General features: G+C 48.9%; 6 protein-coding genes across 10 annotated transcripts; 3 read left to right on the plus strand and 3 right to left on the minus strand.

Annotated features, from left to right (window-relative positions):
* Nucleotides 1-42: 42 nt before the first annotated feature.
* Nucleotides 43-2,786, plus strand: LOC6728448 (putative protein tag-278). 3 transcript variants are annotated; one of them, XM_016176902.3, is made up of 5 exons: nt 54-362; nt 425-753; nt 811-1,095; nt 1,264-2,005; nt 2,064-2,786. In XM_016176902.3, exons 1-5 carry the CDS (start codon nt 203-205, stop codon nt 2,123-2,125), a joined length of 1,578 nt encoding a protein of 525 aa, XP_016035063.1. In that variant the 5' UTR covers nt 54-202; the 3' UTR covers nt 2,126-2,786. The 3 variants fall into 3 exon arrangements, with proteins under 3 accessions (XP_016035062.1, XP_016035063.1, XP_002103793.1); XM_002103757.4 differs by having other exon boundaries at nt 56-362; nt 811-1,062; XM_016176901.3 differs by having other exon boundaries at nt 43-362; nt 811-2,005.
* Nucleotides 2,787-2,799: 13 nt separating this feature from the next.
* On the minus strand, nt 2,800-4,454 carry LOC6728449 (aurora kinase C). The gene is made up of 3 exons (XM_002103758.4): nt 4,172-4,454; nt 3,782-4,112; nt 2,800-3,720 (listed from the first exon to the last, which is right to left on the minus strand). The coding sequence occupies exons 1-3, from the start codon at nt 4,283-4,285 to the stop codon at nt 2,900-2,902; spliced, it is 1,266 nt and encodes a 421-aa protein (XP_002103794.1). The 5' UTR covers nt 4,286-4,454; the 3' UTR covers nt 2,800-2,899.
* A 244-nt stretch (nt 4,455-4,698) lies between these two features.
* LOC6728450 (zinc finger protein 345) lies at nt 4,699-6,622 on the plus strand. The gene is made up of 2 exons (XM_002103759.4): nt 4,699-4,957; nt 5,012-6,622. Exons 1-2 carry the CDS (start codon nt 4,802-4,804, stop codon nt 6,470-6,472), a joined length of 1,617 nt encoding a protein of 538 aa, XP_002103795.1. The 5' UTR covers nt 4,699-4,801; the 3' UTR covers nt 6,473-6,622.
* Nucleotides 6,584-8,982, minus strand: LOC6728451 (major heat shock 70 kDa protein Ab). The gene has a single exon (XM_039295953.2). The coding sequence runs from the start codon at nt 8,720-8,722 to the stop codon at nt 6,788-6,790; it is 1,935 nt and encodes a 644-aa protein (XP_039151887.1). The 5' UTR covers nt 8,723-8,982; the 3' UTR covers nt 6,584-6,787.
* Nucleotides 8,983-10,369: 1,387 nt separating this feature from the next.
* Nucleotides 10,370-12,760, plus strand: LOC27206470 (major heat shock 70 kDa protein Ab-like). Its single transcript, XM_016176842.3, has one exon. It carries the CDS (start codon nt 10,621-10,623, stop codon nt 12,553-12,555), a length of 1,935 nt encoding a protein of 644 aa, XP_016035065.1. The 5' UTR covers nt 10,370-10,620; the 3' UTR covers nt 12,556-12,760.
* Nucleotides 12,761-12,819: 59 nt separating this feature from the next.
* On the minus strand, nt 12,820-17,170 carry LOC6728453 (arginine/serine-rich protein PNISR). 3 transcript variants are annotated; one of them, XM_002103762.4, is made up of 9 exons: nt 16,453-17,169; nt 16,030-16,381; nt 15,821-15,974; nt 15,342-15,581; nt 15,014-15,116; nt 14,610-14,666; nt 14,082-14,206; nt 13,787-14,018; nt 12,820-13,729 (listed from the first exon to the last, which is right to left on the minus strand). In XM_002103762.4, the coding sequence occupies exons 1-9, from the start codon at nt 17,000-17,002 to the stop codon at nt 12,945-12,947; spliced, it is 2,598 nt and encodes an 865-aa protein (XP_002103798.1). In that variant the 5' UTR covers nt 17,003-17,169; the 3' UTR covers nt 12,820-12,944. The 3 variants fall into 3 exon arrangements, with proteins under 3 accessions (XP_002103798.1, XP_016035067.1, XP_016035066.1); XM_016175159.3 differs by having other exon boundaries at nt 12,820-14,018; XM_016175158.3 differs by lacking the exons at nt 12,820-13,729; nt 13,787-14,018 and having other exon boundaries at nt 14,099-14,178; nt 16,453-17,170.
* Nucleotides 17,171-17,539: the final 369 nt, after the last annotated feature.

Raw genomic sequence — 17,539 nt, forward strand, 5'->3', positions numbered from 1 at the left:
ATCCAAGGAGTAACAGGAAGCGTACGATAAAAATAAAATATAAAAAAATAATACAACTAAATTCATCGATAGGCCTTCGCTACCATCAGTTATACCGATACCATCGTACCAGCTCTAAAGCAAAACAAGAAGAAAAACCATTCTTTTTCTGCAAAGGAAATAGTTGCAATTTGTTGATTTACTAGCTTAAATCGATTGTAAAATGAGTTCGGCTCGCTTCGCGCGCTCCGGCCGCGTCCGCATCTGCATCCTGATGACCATGTTCATCGTGCTCATCATGATGATTGTGATCTACCAAATGTCCCAGCACCAATTGGACGAGAGCCGCGCCTTCCAAGAGGGCCTCAATGTCCAGATGCAATGTGGGTCTATTGTTTCTATCTTGTCTTGCCCTTATGCCGACTGATTATGGTGATATCCACAGCTCTGAATGCCGAGAAACTGACTGCCGAGAAGAGAATGAGTGCGCTGCGCTCGGAAAAGATGACCCTGCAGGAGCAGTACGAGGGTCAGTTGGCGGAGGCACTACGGAAGCAGCACGACACGGAACACGCACTACAAGAGAAGTTCGACGCCCAGGTGGAGAAGTACAAGGTGCTGGAGGTTAAGTACACCGACTTGGAGACCGAGTGCGTTAAGAGCAAGAAGAAACACATCGAGGACACGAATGCGTTCGACCAAAAGCTGCAAAAGGTCCTGGCGGATCTTCATAAGGACAAGGCCAGCAAGGAGCGCGAGGTGGCTGCCTGGAAGGTATGCTTTTCTAATGCATCCAAGTGAATTTCTTAACAATATCTACTTATGCACCAGGAAAAACTGGACAAGCTACAGCGCGATGGAGAGCACAAGATTCACGCCCTGGAAGCCACAATTGCGGAATTCAAGACCAACTGCAACTATGTACCTAAAGTCCAGCCCGCCGAGGCACCGGCCCATGGACACCAGCAGCAACTGAACAAGCCCGCCGAGCAGATGCCCACCACGCACCACTCAAATCCCGCCCAGCTGGCGCACAGCATTGAAAAGCCGCGCAACGAGAAGTCCTTCGATGCCCAAGTGCAAGTGAGTGAAGGCCTCTACAGGATTGGCGGCGGGGTAAATCTGCTAGCAACTAACCCAAATCAAAACCTAACAAACGCGTCTACTAACTTCACACTTAAGAGTAATGGTGATGGAACCCAGGAGCAGCCGAAACTGCCTCTGATGCCTTTTGCCGTGTCCAACAACCACAGCCTCATACTAAACTCTGTTGAAAACTTTCAGATTGTGCCCAAATCGGCCAGTGAGAAGCAGCAGCAGGAGGAGCCGCAACTGTCCGGCGGTCCTGTTTCCCCGCTGAGTGCACCCCGCAAGAGCAGCACACAAGCCTCAGTGGGCAGCGCGTCGGACAAGAAAGCCGGCGATGCCCCCAACGCATCTGTAGCCCCAAAAGTCAGTAGCAGCGGCCTTCCGCCGCTTGCAGTGCCACCAGCGAAGACAGAGCGCAAACTTCCCGAAAACGTGGCTCCCATTCCCGAGAACTTTGAAGACAAAACGGATACCAAGGGCGACGCTGTCGATGTAGACAACGCCGCCGAGGAGCTGCCGAAGAACGAGAACAACAATCGTTACGCCAATGCCGTAAATGATATGGAGGGCAACAAAAATGTAGGTGTAGCACCCAAACCCATCGAGGATTCGGGCGCCCATGAAGTTAAGGACGCGTTAAACGAGCCCAGCTTTAATTTGCCCGCCGCTGGTGGCGGCCAGAATTTCTTCGATGGCGAATTGCCAGCACCTGGTCCCGGACCCGTTCCCGATGAAACGGCCAAACAGATGGCCGAGGCAGCCGGCGCCGCAGGAGGTGGCGACGGAGATGACGACGACGATGTGGGTGATGTGGCCGTGAAACAGCCACAGCACCTGCTCGATACAGACAATCTAAACAACGAAATCATGGCTGACCAGGGTAAGGAGTTCGCCGAAGGCATCCACCTGGAAGACGGCATGGATGAAGATCAAGATGGTGAGTGGAAGTGCTCACAAATCGGAATAAATCCTTAACACTTTAACTCAAATTGCAGAGGACGACTACTCCAATGGTGGTGCGGCACGCAAGAAGGGAGGCGAGGTTATTAGACACTAAGTAAGATAATTTTCTATTAATATTGAGCGGCAAGTGTGCAAAGGCTTAGAAACCCCTTTATATTAAAGCCGTGCTCGGTAAGCCATAGATTCTAGGGTTAATCATAACGATATGTCGCAAATCGATCATTAAATTTGTACGTTAATTGAAGATTACAAATCGAAATCTATCCTGGCTTGAGCACGCCCTAAGCTACTTAGTTTGTAAGTTAAGTTCAGCGTCATGACTACCATCATTTCGTTAATAGCAAATGAAGAACAAGAAATTAAAACTCGCAGAAAATACAATACTCTGAGATGGAGCTACGAACAAATGCAGACATATTTAAAATGAAGACTGTTTCGGTTCAGCCTTGCAAATTATTAGTCCCGAATTAGCAATCATCGATATCGTTGCTATATCCTTAACCCCATTTCATTAACAAATATACTCTATACACTTGGTTTTCTGTGATAAAAATAACTCGCTGCACTGCATTTGGGCAATGTTGCCTGTTTTTTTGTCGCTGCCACCACGTTTCACTTCTGCATTTGCAATTCCGTCAACTCATTTCGCTAGAGATTAGGTAGCCACATAAGATAGGAGTGTACGCTAGCATTCGAAAACACACACACAAACTTTATTGGTAATGATAATAATAAACTTAATTGATAAATGTTAATTTCTCGTATCTCTATAAATGAAAATTTATGATGCCATAATTAAATTACGCGGCAAGCCCGAAACTAAAAACGTAATTAAAAGGAATTAACTGAAAATGAAACAAGAATGTGTTCACTGCGTGTGCGCCAGGATCCAAGGATGCACCATCACCTGATCCAGCGGTAGGCGGTGCTGCGGATTAAGGACCAGCAGCTTGGATATCAGATGTGATGCTGCCTTGGAAATGTGCTCCGGCAGTTTGTAGTCCACCTTGAGAATCTTCTTGTAGGTCTCGTCATAGTTCTTCGAGTAGAAGGGAGCGTGGCCCACCAGCAGCTCAAAGCAGAGCACACCCAGGCTCCATAGATCCACGTTTTTCGTGTGCGGCTTGCCCTGAACCATTTCGGGTGGCAAGTAATCGACAGTGCCGCACAGTGTCATGCGCATGGAGTTCGGTTCGTGCACGGACCAACCGAAGTCGGCGATCTTTAGGACGCCCTTGTGCCCGAGCAGCAAGTTCTCCGGCTTGATGTCCCTGTGAATGATGTCCCGCTCATGCAGATAAAGCAGCGCCGAGCACAACGCCTGAATATAGGTGGCCGACTGGCGCTCATCGAAACGCTTCATCGGCTGTGCCTGCAGGGCGTTGAAAAGCGTTCCTTGTGGCGCATACTCCAAGATCAGGTATATGCGCACGTCGTCGTGAAAGTAGGCGTACAGACGCAGGATATGCGGATGACGCAGGTGCGATTGTATCTCGATCTCCCGCCGCACTTGGTGCTCCACATTGGACTCGCCAATCTGGCGCTTAAAGAGCACTTTTAGGGCCACCACGAACTGGGATTCCTTTTCGCGCGCCAAATAAACGTTGCCAAACTTGCCGCGTCCGAGCAGGCGACCAATATCAAAGTTGTTGAGCTCCCAGGTCTTCTTCGGCTTCTGGGGTTGGGTTTCTGCAGAAAATTACAACTGAGTTCGTAATTGCAAAAGATTACAGCTGAAGCATTTACCCACCAGTCTTGGTTTTCTCTTTGTCCGCGGAGCTGCTGGCCGCACCCAGTTCCTTGGAGAATTCCGTGCTCGCAGCGGCAGTTTTCTGCTTGGAAACTGATTCGGGCTTCTTGGTGGGTGCTACTGGAGCCGGAGCAGCAAACTCTGATGTGGTCTTCTTCACGGACGGCACCATGGGTTTCTGGAAGTTGCTTCCTTCGGTGGAAGCTATAGGATTGGAGCCTCCTAGGCCTGGCTTAGTAGCTGGACGCACGGTGGTCGCCGCACTCCTAATCACAGCGCCAGAGGATCCTGGCAAGGGTTTGCTGGCTGGAGCCATATTCTCGCTGTTGGGCTGCATCACAATGGGACCAAATGAGAGTTTCAGCTGCACTCCAGAAATTTTCCACTTACCTTCTTTCCCAATAGCAAGTTCTTCTGCATATTGAGCACGGTTGCTGATTTTTCCGGCATTCTAAGCGGAGCATTTTCCTTGGGACGCAGCACATGGTCAGACGGATGGGACATGGCGGCACGGGCACTCGACAACTAACAGAACAGATTACAATTTTGGTCACTTAACAATGAAAGTCGATATTGGGTAAAACATTCACGACTCCCGGGATCCTGTGAAAATAAAATGCCGTTCGTTTGAATTGTGAAGCGGGCGTGTGCGTGATGAGGAGAATGGCAAGTGTGCGATACTATCGGTCGGTGGAAAAATATCGTGACTTTTTAGTGTTAGACAATTTTATTTGGGTACCACTTGCATTTGAAATCGAGGGAATTATTTAATAAGGCTGAAAGCTTTGGCATTCATGGTATTTTAACCATAATTTCTATTTTGATTAACCGGAAGATTGACTATCGGAAGATATTTATAAATATCGTTAATTATGTACATCTCAATTCCAATATTTTTTAAACATAACGGTGACTGGGAACCGGAACAGCTGTGACTTTATCGGTCATCTCTGAAAATCAGCTGGTATCAACAAGCAAAGTTTCTCTTGGAATTCAACGTTTATGATGTGATGCCAAATCATGGACACAGCGGAGATCCACGTAAATATAAGCTCCCAGACTTGCCGCGTCTGCCTGGAGACCCACGAGACCAATCTGTACATCCACGATGAGATTAAATACAACGATCTAATGCTGGAGCTCTGGCAGTTGCTGGAGGCCGTTTCCAAATTGAAGGTAAGGAGTTAGAATTTTTAAGAATCTTCGATAAATAAGTTCAACTCTTTTCAGTGGACATGGACGCACCCAAATCTACCTATGCATTTGTGCCAAAATTGCGCCCGCCGCCTGATCGGCGCCTATGAGTTCATCGTCGAAGTGGAATACGCCCATGAAACTCTACAGAATCTCTTCGAGCAACAAGAAGGTGCTGCCAAGACGGATGAAGTTCATGTGGATGTCGTGGAGCTTATAGACCAGGACGATGTGGTCAGTATGGAACAATACCTGTCCACGTCTTTTGCGGAACAGCACGTGGAAATGGAGGCGGAGTATGGAGACCAAGAATGTCCAGCATTTACTTCAGATGTGGGCGAAGATCCACTGTATACGAGCGAGGATCGTGATAATGAGCCTGAAGACCCCACTCAGCTGAAGCCTCTGCCAGGTGAAACAGAAAACAAAGAATTTCCGCGGCCTTCCCAGTTGGGCAGTCGTTTGAATCATTCGGAGAACTTCATCTACAAGTGCGCCGTCTGTCCGCGTGTCTTTGCCAAAAGTGAATCTCTGACTCGCCATTTTTCCCAAGCCCACAAACTGACGGCGGACGTGGCCGCCATGAAGCTGGCCAACGAGAGCTGCGGCACCGGTCTGCTAACCTGTGAGCACTGTCCGCGGACATTCAAGCGTCAGGACACCCTCCGGCGACACATGCAGGCATTCCATCCCGACGCAATCGCATTGGAACCCGAAGAAACGACGGAAAACTCCGCCCGAAAACGCATAGCTAAGCGGCGGGACTGTCCACACTGTGGCTTGAGCTTTCCCGCATCTAGCCTTACCATCCACATTCGGCGACATACGGGCGATAATCCGTACAAGTGCGATCAGTGCGAGAAGGCCTTTCCGCGCAGCCAAGATCTCAGTCTTCACATGCGTCAGCACACCGGCGAGCGTCCCAGTGAGTGCAAGATCTGCTCCAAGAAGTTCATTTCGCAGAACAAGCTGGCGCGACACATGCGGTTGCACACGGGTCAAAGGCCGTACTCCTGCAACATGTGCAGCAAGAGCTTTGTGCAGTCCAACGACCTAAAGATCCATATGCGGCGACACACGGGCGAGCGACCATATCAGTGTGGAGTGTGCGGCGAGAGCTTCGTGTGCGGTTCGCACCTGAATATCCATCGAAACCGGAAGGGACATCTGGATGCTGTGATTCCGGGCAATGAAGTAGAGGCAAATATTGCTGCTGATCCTTATGTAAATGCTAGGGTCAACCAGCGCCGTTCGGAGGATATAGAGCGTATGCGCCTGCAACGCATTCCCGAGAACCAATTGCAACAGAGACTGGAAATGCTCCCCAAACCGGATGTCCCGGCTATGTGCTACAAGTGCGGTGTCTGTGAACAGAAATTCAAGAGCGGAGCTCTCCTGACCGTCCATCGCAATAAAATGAGCCATTATGAGATCGAAAGGGTCTACGAAAATCCATTCGGAAAAAATCAGAAAATGATCAAAGCCGAATATAATTAAAATGTATTACAAGCTATAGAAAGCAACACGAATATAGAATGTAGAATAAACCCAATGTATATTAGATACTATTTGTATCTAAGTCTTCAAAAAATTAAATGACAAGTTGACTTTTTTAAAATTCAAATAAATAATTTATTTTTTCTATAAGCAATAACATTTTTGCCAACTTAAGACGGGCAATTAGGTAATACTATTGTTTTTCTATGGAATATTCGATCCAAACATTCTATCAGTCTCAAAAACTTAAAACGAACTTATAATATAACCCATATGTTATAACCCATTGATGAACAAAAATTAGTCTCTTTGGTCTTAGTCGACCTCCTCGACCGTGGGTCCAGAGTAGCCTCCAAATCCTCCCGCCTGCTGGCCGCAGTTTGCTCCCGGACCACCAGCTCCGGCTCCCGCTCCCGCACCCTGCTGATGCATCTTGGTCATGATGGGGGAGCAGTGGCGGGTGAGCTCCTCCAGCTTGTGGTCGAACTCCTCCTTCTCGGCGGTGGTGTTGCTGTCAAGCCACCGGATAGTGTCGTTGCACTTGTCCAGGACTGAGTTCTTGTCGGCCTCGTCCAGTTTGCCAGCAGGTGCCTGATCCACGGCCTGCTTCACATTGAAGACGTAGCTTTCCAGGGCATTCCGAGAGGTAATGCGCTGGCGCTGCTTCTCGTCCTCGTCGGCGTACTTCTCAGCCTCGTTCACCATGCGATCAATCTCGGCCTGCGAGAGGCGTCCCTTGTCGTTCTTGATCGTGATGTTCTTGGCCTTGCCCGTGCTCATCTCCTTGGCGCTGACGTTCAGGATTCCATTGGCGTCCAAATCGAAGGTAACTTCTATCTGGGGCACACCCCTTGGTGCAGGCGGAATGCCGGACAGATCGAAGGTGCCCAATGCATTGTTGTCCTTCGTCATCGCACGTTCGCCCTCATACACCTGGATGGAGACTCCGGGCTGGTTGTCCGAATATGTGGAGAACGTCTTAGTCTGCTTGCACGGAATGCGGCAGTTGCGCTCGATCAGCTTGGTCATTACACCTCCAGCGGTCTCAATTCCCAATGAAAGTGGGGCCACGTCCACTAGCAGCACATCCTGGATCTTGCCGGTCTGGTCTCCGCTGAGGATAGCGGCCTGCACAGCAGCTCCGTATGCCACTGCCTCGTCTGGGTTGATGGATAGGTTGAGGTTCTTGCCGTGGAAGAACTCCTGCAGCAGACTTTGTACCTTGGGAATGCGAGTGGATCCGCCGACGAGCACGATGTCGTGGATCTGACCCTTGTCCATCTTAGCATCGTTGAGGGCCTTCTCCACAGGCTGCAGGGTGTTGCGGAAGAGGTCCGCGCACAGCTCCTCAAACCTGGCGCGGCTCACTTTGGTGTAGAAGTCCTGACCCTCAAACAATGCGTCGATCTCGATGGTGGCCTCCGTGCTGGAGGAGAGTGTACGCTTGGCCCGTTCAGCTGCTGTTCTGAGGCGTCGTAGGGCGCGAGGGTTGGAGCGCAGATCCTTCTTGTACTTGCGCTTGAACTCCTCCGCCAGGTGGGTAACTAGCCGGTTGTCAAAGTCCTCGCCGCCCAAGTGTGTGTCTCCGGCTGTGGAGCGCACCTCGAACAGTGATCCCTCGTCGATGGTCAGGATGGAGACATCGAAGGTGCCGCCGCCCAAGTCGAAGATAAGCACATTGCGCTCACCCTTGAGGTTCTTGTCCAGTCCGTAGGCCAGTGCTGCCGCCGTGGGCTCATTGATGATGCGGAGCACATTCAGGCCGGCGATATGACCAGCGTCTTTGGTAGCCTGGCGCTGGGAGTCGTTGAAGTAGGCTGGAACTGTGATGACTGCATCTGTGATGCTCTCTCCCAGATACGCCTCCGCCGTCTCCTTCATCTTGACCAGCACCATTGAGCTGATTTCTTCGGGGGCAAATCTCTTGGACTCACCCTTATACTCCACCCCGATCTTGGGCTTTCCGCCGTCGCTTACCACCTTGAAAGGCCAGTGCTTAATGTCCTCTGCGATCTTGGGGTCGTCGTATTTTCGGCCGATGAGTCGCTTGGCGTCGAACACTGTGTTTCTGGGGTTCATGGCCACCTGGTTCTTGGCCGGATCGCCGATCAGGCGTTCCGAATCTGTGAAAGCCACGTAGGACGGCGTGGTGCGGTTGCCCTGGTCGTTGGCGATAATCTCCACCTTGCCATGTTGGTAGACACCCACGCAGGAGTAGGTGGTGCCCAGATCGATTCCAATAGCAGGCATTGTGTGTGAGTTCTTCTTCCTCGGTAACGACTGGTTGAAAGTATTCAGAGTTCTCTTCTTGTCTTCAATAATAACTTCTTGGTTGATTTCAGTAGTTGCAGTGATTTACTTGGTTGCTGGTTACTTTAAATTGATTCACTTTAACTTGCACTTTACTGCAGATTGTTTGTTTAGCTTGTTCAGCTGCGCTTGTTTGTTTGCTTAGCTTTCGCTTAGCGATGTGTTCACTTTGCTTGTTTGAATTGAATTGACGTTCTGGGAACGAAGCGGCTCTATTTATACTCCGGGCGCTCTTTTCGCGAACATTCGAGGCGCGCTCTCTCGAAGCAACGAGAACAGTATGCCGTTTACTGTGTATCAGAGTGAGAGAGCATTAGTGCAGAGAGGGAGAGCCACAAAACGACGAGAGAATAACGGCCAGAGAAATTTCTCGAGTTTTCTTTCTGCCAAACAAATGACCTACCGCAACAACCAGTTTGTTTTGGGATTCTAGAAAATTCGTTTTATTTTGGAAATTTCTTTATAAATACGGCTGCTTAAATAACTTATAACTTATTAAGATAACCGCGGCGCTTTGTTATGCGTATGCCGCCAAAAAATTGATGCGTTTCTAAACCAATAAATGTCCAATCGGCATACATACAGTGTCAATACACAGTTTTTATGTATTAAAGATTATTTTGGCCTGTTAGTTAATGAACTTAACTATTAACGGACTTTCTTTTGTTTTAATATTGGATAACATAAATTTAAGGGTCTGGAAAGTGTATTACAATTTAGTTGCGAATTTACATATATGTACATATGTATGTATTTTATGTGGATAGCTCCATTCAATAAGTCAAGCATACTACATGTGTACTAGATTCATTGACTTTAATTAAACTAAATGCTTTGTACATATTTAGAAAGATGCGACCAAAAACCTTGTGTAACTTGTGGCGCCTAACCAGCACAGGTTTTATTTAAATATATTTAAACGCCCCTTTCAGCTCCAACAAACCCCAAAATCTGTCAAGCCTCAGATTATACAAATTTTTAATTGGCTTACATGTAAATTTCGCGCTAAATTCTTGCAATAGAAAGATGATTAAATTTAGTTACATTTGTTTTCATAAAAGCATCTGTGTTTGCATATGATTTTGCATGCATATGTAATACAAACATACATAAACCTACATATGTGATAATTTAACGTATATGTATATGTATGTAATTTTAAATACAATAAACTAATCATATGCATCCAATTGTCTGATCAAACTAATAAATAAATGTCTTTTTTAAGTTCACAAATACATTTTGAAGCGTATTTTGTCAAAGTTGCATAGGTCTTATTGACGGGGACCATAAGTTATTTAAGCAGCCGTATTTATAAAGAAATTTCCAAAATAAAGCGAAAATTCTAGAATCCCAAAACAAACTGGTTGTTGCGGTAGGTCATTTGTTTGGCAGAAAGAAAACTCGAGAAATTTCTCTGGCCGTTATTCTCTCATCGTTATGTGGCTCTCCCTCTCTGCACTAATGCTCTCTCACTCTGACACACAGTAAGCGGCATACTGTTCTCGTTGCTTCGAGAGAGCGCGACTCGAATGTTCGCGAAAAGAGCGCCCGGAGTATAAATAGAGCCGCTTCGTTCCCAGAACGTCAATTCAATTCAAACAAGCAAAGTGAACACATCGCTAAGCGAAAGCTAAGCAAACAAACAAGCGCAGCTGAACAAGCTAAACAAACAATCTGCAGTAAAGTGCAAGTTAAAGTGAATCAATTTAAAGTAACCAGCAACCAAGTAAATCACTGCAACTACTGAAATCAACCAAGAAGTTATTATTGAAGACAAGAAGAGAACTCTGAATACTTTCAACCAGTCGTTACCGAGGAAGAAGAACTCACACACAATGCCTGCTATTGGAATCGATCTGGGCACCACCTACTCCTGCGTGGGTGTCTACCAACATGGCAAGGTGGAGATTATCGCCAACGACCAGGGCAACCGCACCACGCCGTCCTACGTGGCTTTCACAGATTCGGAACGCCTGATCGGCGATCCGGCCAAGAACCAGGTGGCCATGAACCCCAGAAACACAGTGTTCGACGCCAAGCGACTCATCGGCCGAAAATACGACGACCCCAAGATCGCAGAGGACATTAAGCACTGGCCTTTCAAGGTGGTAAGCGACGGCGGAAAGCCCAAGATCGGGGTGGAGTATAAGGGTGAGTCCAAGAGATTTGCCCCCGAAGAAATCAGCTCAATGGTGCTGGTCAAGATGAAGGAGACGGCGGAGGCGTATCTGGGAGAGAGCATCACAGATGCAGTCATCACAGTTCCAGCCTACTTCAACGACTCCCAGCGCCAGGCTACCAAAGACGCTGGTCATATCGCCGGCCTGAATGTGCTCCGCATCATCAATGAGCCCACGGCGGCAGCACTGGCCTACGGACTGGACAAGAACCTCAAGGGTGAGCGCAATGTGCTTATCTTCGACTTGGGCGGCGGCACCTTCGATGTCTCCATCCTGACCATCGACGAGGGATCACTGTTCGAGGTGCGCTCCACAGCCGGAGACACACACTTGGGCGGCGAGGACTTTGACAACCGGCTAGTTACCCACCTGGCGGAGGAGTTCAAGCGCAAGTACAAGAAGGATCTGCGCTCCAACCCTCGCGCCCTACGACGCCTCAGAACAGCAGCTGAACGGGCCAAGCGTACACTCTCCTCCAGCACGGAGGCCACCATCGAGATCGACGCATTGTTTGAGGGTCAGGACTTCTACACCAAAGTGAGCCGCGCCAGGTTTGAGGAGCTGTGCGCGGACCTCTTCCGCAACACCCTGCAGCCTGTGGAGAAGGCCCTCAACGATGCTAAGATGGACAAGGGTCAGATCCACGACATCGTGCTCGTCGGCGGATCCACTCGCATTCCCAAGGTACAAAGTCTGCTGCAGGAGTTCTTCCACGGCAAGAACCTCAACCTATCCATCAACCCAGACGAGGCAGTGGCATACGGAGCTGCTGTGCAGGCCGCTATCCTCAGCGGAGACCAGACCGGCAAGATCCAGGATGTGCTGCTAGTGGACGTGGCCCCACTTTCATTGGGAATTGAGACCGCTGGAGGTGTAATGACCAAGCTGATCGAGCGCAACTGCCGCATTCCGTGCAAGCAGACTAAGACGTTCTCCACATATTCGGACAACCAGCCCGGAGTCTCCATCCAGGTGTATGAGGGCGAACGTGCGATGACGAAGGACAACAATGCATTGGGCACCTTCGATCTGTCCGGCATTCCGCCTGCACCAAGGGGTGTGCCCCAGATAGAAGTTACCTTCGATTTGGACGCCAATGGAATCCTGAACGTCAGCGCCAAGGAGATGAGCACGGGCAAGGCCAAGAACATCACGATCAAGAACGACAAGGGACGCCTCTCGCAGGCCGAGATTGATCGCATGGTGAACGAGGCTGAGAAGTACGCCGACGAGGACGAGAAGCAGCGCCAGCGCATTACCTCTCGGAATGCCCTGGAAAGCTACGTCTTCAATGTGAAGCAGGCCGTGGATCAGGCACCTGCTGGCAAACTGGACGAGGCCGACAAGAACTCAGTCCTGGACAAGTGCAACGAAACTATTCGGTGGCTTGACAGCAACACCACTGCCGAGAAGGAGGAGTTCGACCACAAGCTGGAGGAGCTCACCCGCCACTGCTCCCCCATCATGACCAAGATGCATCAGCAGGGTGCGGGAGCGGGAGCCGGAGCTGGTGGTCCGGGAGCAAACTGCGGCCAGCAGGCGGGAGGATTTGGGGGCTACTCTGGACCCACGGTCGAGGAGGTCGACTAAGGCCAAAGAGACTAATTTTTGTTCATCAATGGGTTAAAACATATGGGTTATATTATAAGTTTGTTTTAAGTTTTTGAGACTGATAAGAATGTTTGGATCGAATATTCCATAGAAAAACAATAGTATTACCTAATTGCCCGTCTTAAGTTGGCAAAAATGTTATTGCTTATAGAAAAAATAAATTATTTATTTGAATTTTAAAGAACTCAATTTGTTTGTATTTTTGGGTACTTAATACGCCCATAACACTTAAAAAAAAAACAATTTTTCTGAGTTTTTAATTTATTAGGCTGATTTAAAACTGTTTACTAAAAAGCATCTTAAACAGAAGAAATAATAATTATTTAATATTAACAATTAACTTCGGATTTTTATCCGCAAGAGTTTTATTAATGGCGCTTGCGCGGATGCGACGCGGAAGTGGAGGAGTATGCCTTCGAGCTGGAGTGGTGAGTGCTGCGCGACTTGGAGCGGGATCTCGTGCGGTGTCGCTTCCGTCCGCTGCTGCTGCTGCCGTGATCATGGCTACGGCTGCTGCTCTGCCGCGAGGAGCGGTGGTAACTGCTGCTGCCGCCAGCATCCTCGCCTGAATGGCTGCACTCGCGATGTCGCCGCCGTCCACTGCTACCGCCGCCACTAAGATGGCTACTACGATGCTGGCGATGACCTCTATCACGGTCCCGCTCTCTGTCCCGCTCCCGCTCCCTTTCTCTGTCGCGATCGCGACGCTCGTATTTGCTCCGACTGCTGCTGTGGTGGCTTCGGTGTCCATGCCGGCTGGATCGCTTGCTGCGACTGCCGGATGTTTTGGATCCGCTCGAGGTGCTGCTAGTGTCGTCGCTATCGCTGCTAGAGCTGCTCCCACTGCTGCTAGACGATGACGAGGGGGACGAGTGGCGGCGCTTGCTTTTGGACTTACGCGACGACTTGTTGGCCTTGTGCAGCGCCTTGTCCGCCGCACTCAGCATGGTGGCCACCGACTCCGGCATCTGCAGTAGATTAGTGGCCGGATTGGGAACGGGCTTCAGCTTTTGTGGACTGCTATTGCTTAGGCTTCCGGGTGGTGGCACCACAGCGGTCGCCACCACTTGTTGCACGAAGCTCTGCGACTGCTTTTTGCCGTCCTTGTTGTCGCTGAAGCGGGTGGTCCGTTCCTTGCGACTGAGTCTTTTGCCTAAATGATGGCAATGTATGCTTAGGAGTTCTTGGGATTTATGTGGATCACCTATACCATTTGACTGATGAATCTTTTCCTGGGTTGCTTGACTGGCCGACTCACTGGGCGGGTCTGGATTGGCCACCGGTCGACGATGCTCACCACCACCACCAGTTACGGAGCGCTCTAGCTCCCGCTTGCGATGTCGCAGCAGGGTTTGCTCATCAAGCAGCTCTTGCTTGGCCACTCGATCCTCAATGTCGTCAATGACTTTCTCGAAGGATCGTTTGCTGCGCCTTATGCGAGCCTAAAAAGCCAAATAAAAATAATACATGATTTCTTTTTGATAATGAACGTGGTGCCAACATACCTTCAACTCCTCCGCGCTTAGCTGCGCGCTTTTTTCGGCATCCTTTCCAGCGCCCGCTTGACGCTCATCTTCATCATCCTCATCATCCTCGGTTTCGCTGGAAGAATCGCCATAGGCAGCTAAACCTATAATTCAAATCAGTCAAGTGCTAATTGTTGCTACCAGGCTTCAATGTAGATCGGGCGCAGATTTTGGTATATTTTGAACTGATTTTCAATATATTCGCAAGAATTTACGGAAAGGTGAAAGGAAGGGGAAATGGGGAGGAGAAAGGACGAAGAAGCGGGCTAGAAAGACCAAACTGCGTCGAAGGAAGTCGAACTCATTTGGCCACGGCTTTAAGTTACAGGAAGCATAGAAAGTTAAATCTCGGCCATAGGAATAATCCAATTCTTTGTATTATCTTTTCGTTTTGCCATTAGGATTTGGGGTATAGAAAGACAGGATGACCAAGCATAACTCAGACTACCTCTGAACAAAAATAGTGCAAAGAATATGTACGAACTAAATTGGAATTTGGTTACTTACCCAAGTTGCCGGTAATGGAGGACAAGGCGCTTTTGCGAATCACTTGGGCTGATGACGCTTTTGATTTACACATACATACATATATATATATAGGTATATATTATATATTAAAATTAAAAAATTCAGCAAGTGATTTCATTGGTTTGTGTGGTGTTCGATATTAATTCATTATGGGGGATTTCAAGATTAGCATAGACATAGGATTAAAAGAGTTGGTAACGCGCTGTGAAGCCGGAAAAAACACGGCTCCAATCGCTTGGCCGAAACATCCGGTCATCCAAGCTACAATCGATCCGCGATATATCCGCGCCGTCTTACGATCTATAACTACTTACACACACACACGCGCGCGACCGCTGGAAGAAATCGGTTGGGGATAAACTTAAGTATAATGCATAATGTACCTTTCGCACGGTGTGCTTTTAGAGTCTCGCCTGCAATGGCTGCAATCTCTTCGTTTGTGGTTTCCAGCAGGATTTCGGTTAGTGTCCGACGCACCACAAGCATCTACAGATGGGTGGTATTGGGTGTTCATATTCATTGTTTGCAACTATACAAATGGGTTTTTGGATGTGCCGCCGATGGCCAGGGAATGAAACTCTAGTGAAGAGTGAACGAACTGCAGAGCAGCCAGAAAAGTGTCGCCAGAATTCCGCAGTTCCTTCGCCTCTGAGACTCACTCGATTTCATCGCCTGGCTGAGCAAACATCCGGGTCAAATGGTGATGCCTACCAGATCCGCCAGTCTTTCTTCGTAGTTTTTACCATTGACATCGTTTACGGTAGCCATCCTCGCGTGCTCCGCCGCTGCCCGATTGCCGCTTTCGATGGCACCATGCAGCTCCGACTCCGGCTCCTCGCTGCTGCTGCTGCTATCGTCGTCCTTACTTATCAATTCATTACCTATTTGCTGCACCTTTAGTTCTTCACGCGCCTCCCCAGGCAAGTCAATGGAATCTTCGCTGTCGCTAGCCTGAATTTCAAGGGAATGTTTAATCGACAGCCTGCAATTAAGCCTGCAGTCTGCTCTACTGTCCGGATTGTTTTAAGTGTTGTGTGGTTTCAATGACGAAACATTGTTTCAAGTTCAGGTTCAGTCCCGTCTGGATTTTTGTGCAACCAATTGGAGTGAAATGGTGTGTGCTACACTTTCGGCACTTTTCGGTCTGTATTGAGAGTCAGTTAACCCTGCCGCCCATCGACCTTACTTACCACGTTCGCGATGTTCAAAAGATTACCAGGTGTGGTTAGTGTTTTGCTTGATACTTGCTTAACGTGGTCGACCTCGACATCTGGCGTGCTCATAGAGGACTGCTGGCGCTCTAGTTGCCGCTGCTTTTCCCGCTCCATTTTCTCCAGGCCCTCTCTGAAAGATTAACGAAATAATTGTGAATCTTATGGTGGTTCTTTGGCGCACTCACCTTATCCAAGCTGGCAACATTTTCCGTTTGTTGGCATCGATCTCACTGCTGGCCCCGCTACTTCCGCTTTCCGCATGCGGCTGCTGTGTGTGCTGTGGCGGCAGGTGTGTATGTGGTGATAGATGGTGTGGATGTGGATGCGGCTGAGGTGCTGGTGGATGGTGTGGATGCGTTGGTTGGGGCGCATGCTGCTGCTGCTGATGCGCTTGCAACTGCAACTGCAGCTGTTGGTGCGGCTCATTGGGATTGCTGACGTTCAGCTTCAGCAGAGATGGTATATGCGCCGTGGAATTGCCCGATTTGTCGGTCTGCATTTGCCACCCGGCCCATGGCTGCTTGCCCAGCGTGACAGCTGCAAGGAACGGAGAGGAGGGTTAGTTTCTGACCTGATTATCGTGCTATCTTCTTGGATCTTCTACAAACCCGCTCCGTTGGAGGCGTCTGGGATTTGACCAGCCACTTCGCTGCCCGCCAGCCATTGGGATTGCGTAACCAAAGGAGCTGGCGGTGGGGGCGTCCCAGAGCTATGTCCCCGCTCGTTCTCATCGTCCATGTCCATATCCGCCTCGCCGTGCTCCTCTAGTTGCGGAAATCCCGCCCTGACCACACTGGGCACCGGCATTGCTAGCGTCGGCTGGTGGTATTCTCGCAAATTGTTGATGATGGGCGGCGGAGGGGCCAGGGGCATGGGCACCGGAGTAGCGTCCCGCATGTGAATCCATTGCTGGGCGAGCTGCGCCCAATCGATGCCAACGCCACCCTGCATGGCGAGCGGCAGGCCGGCGGCTACCAGGGGCGTCACCATGCCCTGACCGCCGCCCGGGGGCATTGGAAAATGTGTGGGGGGCGGCGGGGGCTGCGCCAGGAACTGAGTGTGATTATGGTTGTGCCCATGGCCATGTTGTCCGTGCCCGTGGACGTGGGCGTGCTTGTTGTAGCCCAAATCGGCGTTTCCATTTCCACCAGGAAACATCTCTGCTTGTAGTTCGAATATGCTCTTTAAATACCAGCTGTATTCCTCAGTTATCGAGGTTTTCTTCACGAATGAAACGAATTTTCGTCGCCTTCTACGCCATTTTCTCGCTCAGCCCGTTTGGTCATTCGCCGCGAAGCGTAGACAGCGGGTCGCTCATATGACGGTATTTTTTAATACTCTTCAGCTATACTGTTATTTCAAAAAAACATATTTCTTTTGTTACGTTTTATGCAGTTGAATTAATTTTTTTTTTTTATCATTTTGTCACCAAATCGATTTATCGGATCGATTTATTTTTAAAAATGGTGTTTAACCAAATTCAAGAAATTTAAGTATAATTCAGATGGCCAAGTCATATACTCAATGATCGTTAATTAATACACATTCAAGGAGATTTATTTTAACGGCTAAAATGGTCCTTTAAATAACTTATTTACTGTTCATTTCCTTAAAATATAGGTGTATATATTCTATTTCATTACATATTTGAAAATTTTTAATTTCCACAATATTTTTCCTTGTGATTAACAGAGG

This window comes from Drosophila simulans, chromosome 3R (genome assembly GCF_016746395.2).
Source record: "Drosophila simulans strain w501 chromosome 3R, Prin_Dsim_3.1, whole genome shotgun sequence".
NCBI classification, from domain to species: domain Eukaryota; kingdom Metazoa; phylum Arthropoda; class Insecta; order Diptera; family Drosophilidae; genus Drosophila; species Drosophila simulans.

Bases quoted from the DNA above. Each gene is read 5' to 3' on its own strand.
- LOC6728449 (XM_002103758.4), bottom strand. From the start codon at position 4,285: ATGTCCCATCCGTCTGACCATGTGCTGCGTCCCAAGGAAAATGCTCCG. The intron at 4,113-4,171 runs GTAAGTGGAAAA...ATTGTGATGCAG, and splicing joins ACTTGCTATTGGGAAAGAAG to CCCAACAGCGAGAATATGGC. The intron at 3,721-3,781 runs GTGGGTAAATGC...AATTTTCTGCAG, and splicing joins CAAAGAGAAAACCAAGACTG to AAACCCAACCCCAGAAGCCG.
- LOC6728448 (XM_016176901.3), top strand. From the start codon at position 203: ATGAGTTCGGCTCGCTTCGCGCGCTCCGGCCGCGTCCGCATCTGCATC. The intron at 754-810 runs GTATGCTTTTCT...CTTATGCACCAG, and splicing joins GCGAGGTGGCTGCCTGGAAG to GAAAAACTGGACAAGCTACA. The intron at 2,006-2,063 runs GTGAGTGGAAGT...CTCAAATTGCAG, and splicing joins CATGGATGAAGATCAAGATG to AGGACGACTACTCCAATGGT.
- LOC27206470 (XM_016176842.3), top strand. From the start codon at position 10,621: ATGCCTGCTATTGGAATCGATCTGGGCACCACCTACTCCTGCGTGGGT.
- LOC6728451 (XM_039295953.2), bottom strand. From the start codon at position 8,722: ATGCCTGCTATTGGAATCGATCTGGGCACCACCTACTCCTGCGTGGGT.
- LOC6728453 (XM_016175159.3), bottom strand. From the start codon at position 17,002: ATGTTTCCTGGTGGAAATGGAAACGCCGATTTGGGCTACAACAAGCAC. The intron at 14,667-15,013 runs GTACATTATGCA...GTAAATCAAAAG, and splicing joins AAAAGCACACCGTGCGAAAG to CGTCATCAGCCCAAGTGATT. The intron at 14,019-14,081 runs GTATGTTGGCAC...TTGGCTTTTTAG, and splicing joins TAAGCGCGGAGGAGTTGAAG to GCTCGCATAAGGCGCAGCAA.
- LOC6728450 (XM_002103759.4), top strand. From the start codon at position 4,802: ATGGACACAGCGGAGATCCACGTAAATATAAGCTCCCAGACTTGCCGC. The intron at 4,958-5,011 runs GTAAGGAGTTAG...AACTCTTTTCAG, and splicing joins AGGCCGTTTCCAAATTGAAG to TGGACATGGACGCACCCAAA.